At 40.7% G+C, this 11,412-nt stretch overlaps 1 protein-coding gene across 1 annotated transcript in view; it reads right to left on the bottom strand.

Moving 5' to 3' along the window:
• Positions 1–4,250: 4,250 nt before the first annotated feature.
• trpm5 (transient receptor potential cation channel, subfamily M, member 5) overlaps positions 4,251–11,412 on the bottom strand; it is a 44,033-nt gene continuing 36,871 nt past the window's right edge. Inside the window, exons 21-26 of the mRNA XM_080430066.1 lie at positions 10,981–11,149; positions 10,408–10,586; positions 8,979–9,111; positions 7,930–8,002; positions 6,234–6,324; positions 4,251–5,638 (exon numbers count right to left, since the gene is read on the bottom strand). Of these exons, the coding sequence (XP_080286192.1) occupies positions 5,490–5,638; positions 6,234–6,324; positions 7,930–8,002; positions 8,979–9,111; positions 10,408–10,586; positions 10,981–11,149 (794 nt within the window). The 3' untranslated portion in view covers positions 4,251–5,489. The remainder of the gene's footprint in view (positions 5,639–6,233; positions 6,325–7,929; positions 8,003–8,978; positions 9,112–10,407; positions 10,587–10,980; positions 11,150–11,412) is intronic.

Raw genomic sequence — 11,412 nt, 5'->3', positions numbered from 1 at the left:
CAGCCGATCGACGAGCGCTTCGACGCGTTGTGAGCTTGTCGATCTGCTATTTTCCTTGCGATCCCCCCCCACATATACGGATACTGGGGGTTTATAGTGGTTAAAGGGAATGAAGTTGAAATGACTACAATCTATAGGATATCAGATTATTTAAAGGTGGAAGTCGGAAAGGGGGTGAGTTATGTTTTATTTTTGGATTTACGGATTTTGTCCCTCTGTGCGCCTGACGTTAACGTGTTCGGATTGGGGAATTGCAAAAAAAAAAAGAAGACATTCTCATCACTGGAGATGATGAGAAGGGTTTGGCCTGGTAGTGCAATGCATCTGAAATAATAAACCATACACTATTTGCATGAAAACAAACAGAATGAGGAAGGCCAACATCTATTTTCCGTGAAGAGATTTGGTGTAGAGGGAAACATGAGGGTAACATAACACAAATGAAACTGTGGTAACGTTACATACGTTAACGTTCGTTAATGTACCTAACGTACATTACCACTATATCATGTGGTAACATCCTAGTCATGCAACATTTGTGAGATGACAGTGAATATGGGATACAAATTCCAGTGCCATGGGTCCCATCTTTCTAAAGCAGGGTTTCTCAAAGTGGGTGCCTTGCCCTCAGAATACTTAAAAAACGGATCTGGGGCGAATGTTACCCCCAGAATAGGGATGCTGGGGTTTAAGTGGTTAAAAGTCAAGTATATACAGTACAGTAAATTTCAATCTGACCTATAACGGAAACTGATACGTTTTCCTTGTGACACATGCTGTATCTTAGGGGGAAAGATTTACACATTTACGTAACGTAAAATTACATAGATGTAAGGTGCTATAAAGTAACAATGTAATTCAGGGAAGGAATGGAGGAGTTAGAGAACCATCACTGTTCTAAAGGATCTGATGTAATGTGAGGAAACTGATTTCAAATGGTACGTCGCCAAGCTTTTAACTCTTTGACTGCCAATGACGAGATTTCTCGTCATATTTTGCTAAGGCTCAGACTGCCAACGACGAGATGTTGTGTTTTCAGTGGTTTTAAGCTAGATGGCGATGTTCGCTAACACATGAGTCACCATTTGACTCCCAGTGAAGCAAAGAAGCAGCAACTCATGTCATTGCAAAAAAAACATCCACATTCACTTCCATGTTAATGGATTTGGGAAAATTGCTTTTTCTGTTGTTGCTTTTTGGCAAAAACAACCTACATTCAACTGCCAATAACTATGGAATGGATGATCGCGACGGCACGCTTTTCCCCCTCAGATACTATGAGACTCGGATACATCTTTTAAAGCGATCGGGGGATCGATCATACTGGAGATAAATATTCTATGATTTTTCAAAGGTTTAGTGAAAACACTCGAAAATCTCTGGCAGTGACTCAGCAAACGATGTTTTATTTCTGGCAGTTAAAGAGTTAAGTTCAGATAATAAGGTATTAATGTATATCTAATGCTGTAATGTTGACACGGTCCATGTGGGAGAAGCATGTTAACGTCACGTGTATTTAAGAGGGCAATCCATTCATATGTTCAACATATGGACATTCCAGTTCTCATGCTGTATAGTTTATCTATTGACAGAGACTCACACAGGAGGTTGTTTGGGCTGTACAGGAGCTTTAGTATATTTTATTATTGTAATATTGCTTCTTTACAGTATAAATAGGTTTTCAATTGTTTGGAGATGGGAGAAGAAAACGTAATGTTTAAAATGGTCTGAACAGCTACAGCAGGGGTCTTCAATGTGTTCAGGCCAAGGACCCCTTGGCTGAGAGAGATGAAGCAGGGACCCCCACTATTATGTGTAAAATTGTGTTGCAGATTATTTCTTATTTGTTTTACTTGGTCTGCTCTTTTCCCCCTTATTACACCAAACCTCTTTGTCCAAAAAATAGCCGATCTACAAGCTCACAACGCCTCGCAGCGCGAGGCGTTGTGAGCTTGTAGATCGGCTATTTTTTGGCTAAAGTTCTCCTCAGAAAAGGGATGCTAGGGTTCAAAAAATAATCATATCACACAAAGATTTGGTGGCCCCCCCTGTAGTAACTCTGAGGACCCCCTAGGGGTCCTGGACCCCCTGTTGAAGACCCCTGATCCACAGTACTGTCTTTTCCTGTGTGTAAAACTGGACATATGCTAGTAGGCGATGTGTTTGTTGCTTATTTCACTTTTTCTCCGAATGTCATTTTCAAATGTTTTCATTACACATGATTTATATAAATTATATCACACTTCATATTGGTGTCTTTGGCAGCTGATTGCTGACCAGCAGACTGAAACTCTACTGTAGAGCAAAGCATCATAGCTTTACCTGGAAGAATGCTAACGGTACGGAAGCAGCCACTTCCTAATTTATTTGTGAAACATTAAACCAGAGACAACTCAGGGTGAATGTATATACTTTGTCGTATATACGGCAGTATGGCTTTGCCAGAAATAGCGGATCTACAAGCTCACAATGCGTCACGTCGCGACGCATGGTGAGCTTGTAGATCTGCAATTCCTGGGCGCACACGACACTGTTATACAACAACGTATATACATATATACCCATTCAATCCGGGAACACACCGTGTCATTTTAGATTTCTTTTGGCTATTCAAAAATAGCAGATATACAAGCTCATAGCGTGGCACTCGGAGCTTGTATATCTGATATTTTAGAAAAATCGTGAAAATTTGTGCAAATCTTTGAAAAAACATATTTTTTTAAAGCAAACATTTATACAATATTTTGTTCATATATTTTGTTCATATATTTTGTTCATATATTTTGTTCATATATTTTGTTCATATATTTTGTCCAGAAGCAGAGATTCAAGTTAAAAATGTTGTTTCAAAAAAATATATGTATTCAAAGATTTGCACAAATGTTAAAAAAAAAATTCCTTCAAAAATAGCAGATCTACAAGCTCGTACGAGCTTGTAGATCTGCTATTTTTGAATAGCCCAAAGTATAAAATAATGGTTATAGCTAAAAATCTAAATTGACACATACTATATGCGTTCCCGGAATGTTTGAAGCGTGTTTTTGTGTTGCAGCAGCAGCTTCAATGACATTGGACGGCTGACTTGAGCCTGGGTTTTGTTTTTGTGTGTCTTTTCATGAGGTCTTCTAGATTATAGTCGTTGAGCTGTGGAAATTAAAATCATTTTTAGAACACACCCTCTGGTAGGGATGGCACCGATTTATTGGCCGTACAACGGTGGTATCAGCAGATACACACACACGCCTCGTTGACTCACACCGCCATCAGTCAGTGTGTGTGTCGGCAAAATAAGACGCCAGACAAGTGGCCGATGATTGATGTTGTGTCATAAATATGTATGATTGGATTTGAAATCTGTATGATTGGATTTGTGTTCATTAAAAGATAGTGTGCTGAAGGGCTGAAATACTTTTAAACTGTTATTTTTCTTTCATATATTGAAGATTTATTTGTTTTCCTCCTTTCGGTACAAAAGGGGGGATGAATATAACGACAAAAAGTAAACAAACGACCAAACATCGGTTTTGGGTGCAGAATGTCCCAATGGGTGCATCTCTGTTCCCGTGGTGTGAGTGTGAAAGTATTACTTCTGCAGAACGATAAGATTTTGTCGACAATTCCATCCATACTGTATTTATGTTGGTTCCATAGGAGAGATAACAGGGAAACGTTGATCAAAATAACAATTCTTCTACATTCTCTAATTGTGTAACTTCTTGTAAATTAAGCAATGCAGATGTTTAACAATAATTTAACTCTTGAGAGCGTAAAATAAAACCAAATGGACCCTTACGGGTCCATTTGGTTTTATTTTACGCTCTCAAGAGTTAAAGATCTATAAGGGTCCATTTGGTTACCAATACCAGCTCTCCATCATTTAGCTGGGGACCACCTGGAATCCCTTCAAGGGCCACTGGTGGTCCCCGGACCACTTGTTGAGAACCAATGATAGATAGATGAACCTTGCCTCTGTTCTGCCTTTTCGTCACAACAACAAACCACAATGAGACAAAATCTACCCGTAAACTTTAATGATGGAATGTTTAGCATAGTTATGACTCTTCCTTTATGACCATGGACATGGCCTATAGAACATGAAGGAAATATAGCGTATCATCTCTGTCGGGTGGAAAGCTCACATGTCCAAAACTGTTACTTTTCAGGATTTCAGAAAAATAGCAAAAGTAGCAGATCTACAAGCTCAAAACGTGTCGCTTCGCAGCGGTTTCGAGCTTGTAGATCTGCTACTTTTGATGCTTTTGTGTGACGCTGTAGTATGTATGATCAAGCAGGGCGTTCATTTACGGAAAAAAACACAACAAGTTAGAATATGGAGATAAGAGGTTTCTGCCTGAATAGCATATTGTTGCTGTCAGGCAGACATCTTGTATCTCCATTTTTCAACTTTTGAGTATTTTTTTTCATAAATGAATGCTCTACTTCATCATACAAGAGTGTCGTGCAAAAGTAGTAAAAACTACAGATCTATGACGTGTTGTGAGCTTCTAGATCTGCTATTTTTCTATTTATAAAAAAAAAAAAAAAAAAAAGTTAAAGCGGCACTATGTAACTTTTTTAACATGAATTAAATGTAATGTTGTCCAATTTGTATGGTAGAGCATGTTAATACAATATAAATGATACAATTGGGGTGGTATTTTGTCTCCCACAAACTTTGTAGCCTGGTAAACCCTCCCTCCGGAAATCTCATTTCCATTTCACTCCTGGAATCAAATGGAAATGAGATTTCCGGAGGGAGGGTTTACCAGGCTACAAACTTTGACCCGATGGTCAAGATTACATTTATCCCCTGAGCAAGCAGGCAAGGCTCTATTAGCTAGACCCTCCAGAAAAATGCGATTATGCGATCGCAGAATTGACCACATAATCAGCAAAATGGCGCATAATTATGCGGGGGGTAACGTTTTTTCAAAAAGGCCGCATCGCATCGCATAATAATGCGCATCGCATCGCATAGTATGCGCATCGCATCGCATAGTATGCGCATCGCATATTTCCGCATATTTCACAACTTTTCACATATTTCGCATTTTTCGCAACTTTTCGCATATCGCATATTTCGCACATTGCTGCATATTTCACAACTTTCCGCATATTTTGCAACTTCCTGCAATTTCACCGCATATTTCATCGCAAAATCAAGGATTTTTGCCCGCATAATCAAGGATTTTTGCCCGCATAATCAAGGATTTTTGCCCACGTTTTTCTGGAGGGTCTAATTAGCTCAATGGTAAAGATGGCAGCACTTGCGCAAGAAACCAGGTTCAAATCCTTGGTAGAAGAGGAAAGTTACAGTATAGTGCAGCTTTAAGTCTGTCTGTGGATCCCATAAATATTGAACTAATGAAAAATAAAAGAGCCTGTGACCAACAAAAATTATAACTAAATTGGATCCATTGGAACACAGGTTAATTTCCACCCGACAACAAACGATTGCTCGAGATAGATAAAGGTGGTCTATTTCACGTTCATTCATCGATGTAAGGGAATCGTTTGTGTGCTCCGTATCCTTGGTGACCAGGTCTAGCATCCCTGTTGTCGTCTGGCTTCAGTTCCTGGTCTGGTTGAGTTGGAGGCGGGTCCTTCATGCTGGCCTTGCTGCTGCCTGTCAAAGACACTGTGGGCCGTTTTATGGCACATTTCAGTCAGTTTTAATCTGATTATTATTACATTAAATCCATTTTAATTTGCAACAATTCTTATGAAAGTGATTTCCGTTGTTCTCATCAGTAGGCTATATTAAGACTAGGAAAGCATCTGTGTCATTTTAGATGTCTTTTGGCTATTAAAAAATAGCAGATATACAAGTTCATAGCGCGGCACCGAGTGCCACGCTTTGAACTTGTATATCTGCTATTTTTGTTTTAATCTTGACAATTTGTGCTTGACATGGGAAAAGTTGGAGCACCACTGATATAGCAACCAAATAACAACAATTATATGTATTTAGCCACAGACCCCCATCTCAAAATATTATGTTCAAGATTTGCAAAAAATTTCACAATTAAAGAAAAAGATAATTGGCAAATCTACAAGCTCGTAGCGCGGCACTCGGTGCTGCGCTACGAGCTTGTAGATATGCTATTTATTTTATATCCCAAAGTATAAAATAATGGTTATGGCAAAAAATTAATCTAAAATGACACGGTATGCGTTCCCGGACTGAATGCATGGGTCTAATGGTTTGGGTTTAAGCGTTTAGTGTAACTCACGTGGCGCTCGCGGAGCCTCTCTGTCACACTTCAGCGTGCTCAGAGAGAAGCACTCTGCAACCCAGGACAACACCTCTCCACAGTACTTGATCTAGAAGGAGGAGGAAAGTAACTAAGTACTTTACTTAAGTACTTTACTTAAGTACACTTTTGATTTAAAAAAAAAACTTTACTGGAGTATTTCCAATTTTCAATACTTTTACTTCTACTCCACTACATCTCAGAGGCAAATATTGTACTTTTACTCTACTACAATTATTTGAAAACTTTAGTTACTAGTTACTTGAAACAGATATAAACGATTATATTATAAAACATACATTAACCACTTTAGCCCTATTTTATACATAGGCTATTTGAAAATACCCAATCTACAAGCTCACAACGCGTCGCATCGCGACGCGTTGTGAGCTTGTAGATCGGGTATTTCGGGTATTTTTGTAGATCGGGTATTTTCCTTGTAGATCGGGTATTTTTTAGTACTTTTACTTTTGGTACTTTAAATCTATTTTGATACCAATACTTTTGTACTTTTACTCAAGTACATTTTGAATTCCAGACGTTTTACTTGAAACAGAGCATTTCTACATAGCAGTATTTTACTCAAGTAAAAAATATTAGTACTTTTTCCAGGTTGTGATGTCAAATAAGCGTATAGATAAATGCAGTGAGTTTGTAAAGCCACTCAGGGGCCACTTTACAAAAGCATTTGAGATGCTTTATAGTTATTGCATAATAAAACACCATGGAACTTAGTTTGGCAGCAATCCCCCCTGCACGTATCGTCATAAAAGCAAAACGTAAGTAATACGAAGAGGGAAATGTGTATCCAAATATACGGTATATCAAAATATAGGTCTAATAAAAGTCATCATAATAGTAGGCAGTCAGAAACAATATAAAGCAAATAAAATACCAGAAATACCTGGCAGCAATTTTAAATTACACCTGGGGGAACTCAGTCAAATGTAATCAAATACCTTCAACATTTCATTAAAGCAGGTAGCAGGAGTTTTATGTTAAACATAGAGAGGGTGGGTGAGGATGAGAGAGAGAGAGAGAGAGAGAGAGAGAGAGAGAGAGAGAGAGAGAGAGAGAGAGAGAGAGAGAGAGAGAGAGAGAGAGAGAGAGAGAGAGAGAGAAAGAGAGAGAGGGGGAAACAGAGAGAGAGAGAGAGAGAAAGAGAGAGAAGGAGGGAGAGAGAGAGAGAGAGAGAGGAAGAGAAAGAAAGAGGGGGGCAAACAGAGAGAGAGATAGAAAGAGAGAGGGGGGTGAAAGGGGGGTGAGAGGGAGAAAAAGAGGGAGAGAGAGAACTAGAAAAAGCACAGGTCTCCATCAGGTAGGTTATTGTGGGCCAGCAATGTTCGGAATCCGCCAATCAGGATGGAATATGAAAAATCGGATGAAACCGTCTTCATCACATGGCTATAGAGATCATTTGTACCGATTTGCGTGATGTTTGGACATAGTGTGTAGGAGTAATATATATATATTTTTTTGCATAAATCTGCCTCCTGGTGGCGCTATAACAGGACAATGTGAAAGGGGTGGCTTTTTCCTCCTTGACCTATAGTGGGAATGTACGTGCAAAGTTTCAGGGCAATTGCGCGCTGCGTTCATGATTTGGGGTATTTTGTTCAAAACGGACCACTCCTGCAAACGTAAGCCAATGGAAGCCAATCTTAGCGTCACTTACCTGAGCTTCCATGGACAGGAGCCGTTTCTCTTGGTCCTTGAACCCACTGACGATCCTCAACAAGCTCTGGACCCTGTAGGCATCAACAAACTGCAGTTAAACATGCTCCACGTTTCTTACGGTTCAGTAAGCGCTCTACATTTCTTTTTTTTCCCCCCACGATTTTTGTAACCCTATTTTTTCACCCAGTGCCAGTTGCCTATGTAATACTACTCTCTCTTTGCCAGCCTAGGGAGAGCCCTGAACAGGGGGGAGTTTCCCCAGTAGGACGTAGCGCGTGGAAAGGAACACGTTATTCCAACCAGTTTCTTTCCTCTCCATCAGGCGCCCCGTCTGACCAGGGGGAGGCAGTATAGAGACCAGATTACTGCATGTTTTATGTGAGGGTATTCACCCTAGGGGACACAGGGAGAACATGCAAACTCTACACAGAAAGGCCCTTTCGCCAACCCCACCTAGGGTTGATACAGTACCTACATTTCTTAAAGGTACAGTAAGCGCTAGAGATGCGCGGATCGCGGTTTTAGCCGCGGTTGCTGCAGTTAACTGCAGTTTGGGCCCACAACCTTGTTGGGCTGGCTTATAACTTGGCTTATAACTTATAATAAGCAGACATGGCAACACAGACTGCAGCTAGAGTGAGAGAGAAACTAAATGGAGATTTTAAAACAAAATAAAAAAAGAAGGGAGGAATAAAAGTTTGGCATGGGAGTGATTTAGTGAAGTACTTAAACTCTGCCGATGACTGGATATGTCTTATGAAAAGTTGTGATGTGAGAAAGTGAATGAAGACGAGACGGAGGGTTTTTTGTTACCATGAATATGGATTGTATAGTGAGTAACATCGTTTATAAGAAAACTAACGTCACAGAAAATAATCATTATTTGACATGCGGTCGGTGCGGATCTATAGGAGGATATAATTAATGCGGTTGGATGGCGGGTGGATAATGCATGTGTACATGCGGATTTGGGTGACGGAAAAGCCCATCCGCGCATCTCTAGTAAGCGCTTTACATTTCCGTTGACACGGTGCAGCTGGTGTTTACTTGGAGGAGGTGCTCTTGAGCCGCTCCTCGCTGCTCTCCCAGCGCTGACGTTCCAGTTTGGCCAGATAGTTCTCCTTCTGAACCGTCTCCCAGGTCATCAACCTCTGGTCCAGACCTGCTGGAAGATCCCTCTCTGCACGCACAGACACACAGACACACACACACACACACACACACACAGACACAGACACACACACACACACACACACACACACACACACACACACACACACACACACACACACACACACACACACACACACACACACACACACACACACACACACACACACGCGCGCGCGCACGCCGCACACACACGCGCACACACACGCACACACACGCGTGCGCACACACACACACGCACACACGCACGTGCGCACACATACGCACGCACACACACGCGCACACACACACACACAATTAATTTACAGACAATTAACATTCATTAAATGAGGTGACTTTAATCTGTTGGATAATCCCTGCAGGGAATTGATCTTTCACACAGACAATATAGTAAAAACTAAAAACACACACACACACACACACACACACACACACACACACACACACACACACACACACACACACACACACACGCAAATTGTAATTAACAGATCATTAACATTCATTAAATGAGTTGAATTTAATTTGTGTGAATAAGCTCAGTGGGGAAATACTTATTAACTTATTAAATATTCTCACACAGACAGCATGTGTAATAGTGAAACACACACACGCACGCACGCACACACACACTGAATTAATTTACAGACAATTAACCTTCATTAAATGAGGTGACTTTAATGTGTTGAATAAGTGTCTGCAGGGAAGTGCTCTTTCACACACAGAAAACATGTGTAACAGTGAAACAAGAAGAATACATGAATCCACACACCAGTGCAAAAGCCTGTTTGGGTTTCTTTGGTCTCGCACTCACACACACACACACACACACACACACATGCATGCATGCACACACACACGTACGTGTACACACACACAGAATGTATTTCCCTATTCACTGTAACAGTAGGCTACAAACTGACAGGTTTCACTATTACACACATAGTGTCTGTGTCAGAGAGCACTTCCCTGCTGGGGTTTAATCACACTGATTAAAGTCACCTCATTTCAGTGTGTGTGTGTGTGTGTGTGTGTGTGTGTGTGTGTGTGTGTGTGTGTGTGTGTGTGTGTGTGTGTGTGTGTGTGTGTGTGTGTGTGTGTGTGTGTTGGGTTTTAAAAAAAACATTTTAAAACTTGTGAAATAGGACATTTTGATGCCAATACCTTTATACTTTTACATTCCGGTACATTTTGAATTCCGGACTTTCACTTGTAACAGAGTATTTCGACATTGCAGCATTTATGCTTTTACTAAAGTAAGAAATGTGAGTACTTTAGCCAGCTATAATAAGGGTGTTTTCGGTACCTAGGTGCTCCTGTTTGGGCTCGGGTCGTCTGAGCAGGCTGAAGAGGATCTGGGACAGGTGACTGATGATGATGAAGGGCGGAGCCAGGGCGGGGCGGCTGTGGTACTCCACGATCAGGTTGTACCTCTGGAACTTCCAGAAGATGTCCGCGTTCTCCTGCACCACCTGGAAGGTGTAGCTGCAAAGAGCAGGAGGAGAGGACACCATTTAGACCAGTGGCTCCCAAATGGGACACATTTTTGGGTTGTGGACCCATTTGTATGGGTCACAAGAAAATCCCCCCCCCCTTTTTTTTTATGTTCTACAATTTTTTTTATTTTATTATTTGAAGAAAAAAAATATATATATATGTTTCCGAAAACATAAATAAATCTAGCACTGTTCAAAAGAATTTAAGAAAAAAAAAAATCAAAGAAATCCCATTAAAGTTCAAAGTTCTGAGAAATGTCTATGAGTTGAGTCATACAGGGGTTTTTAAAGTGAGATTTCTCCTATTTGGAACAGTAAAATATTATTATATGTTTTCCAGTGTTAGATCATTGAAGATTGGTTGAGTCACTGCCCTACAGTACCTGAACATGGCGATGAGGAGGTTGAGCAGCAGGACGTTGGTGACCAGGAGGAAGATGACCAGCAGCAGGATGACCAGCCAGTTGGCGTAGACGTTGGGACACGGTGGGAGGACCCCCATGATGATCTCTGACGAGTCGTCGGTGCAGTTCATCTCCGGGAAGTGAGCCGCTGCGTCACGATGGTGATGATGATGGACACGTGGAAACATTTCAGTTTAGATTAGATTTAGATTAGATGATACGGCGTAAGATCTGGAGCATTTAAGGTAGGGTAAGTGATATTTGTTGGTTAAAACATTTTCTTTTTGTTAAAAGCTATATTCTGATAGTAATCATTGCTATAGAGTGTTTGTTCAGTAACAGGAGTCTCCCTGTCTCTCCAGCTCTTCAGTAAACAAAATAGATTTTCAGGTGGGTGGCAAGATTTCAGCT

Source organism: Gymnoscopelus braueri, assembly GCF_963280865.1.
Source record: "Gymnoscopelus braueri genome assembly, chromosome: 1".
Lineage (NCBI taxonomy): Eukaryota > Metazoa > Chordata > Actinopteri > Myctophiformes > Myctophidae > Gymnoscopelus > Gymnoscopelus braueri.
Note: the sequence above shows the minus strand (reverse complement) of the source record. Positions and strands in the feature narration are given on the sequence as shown.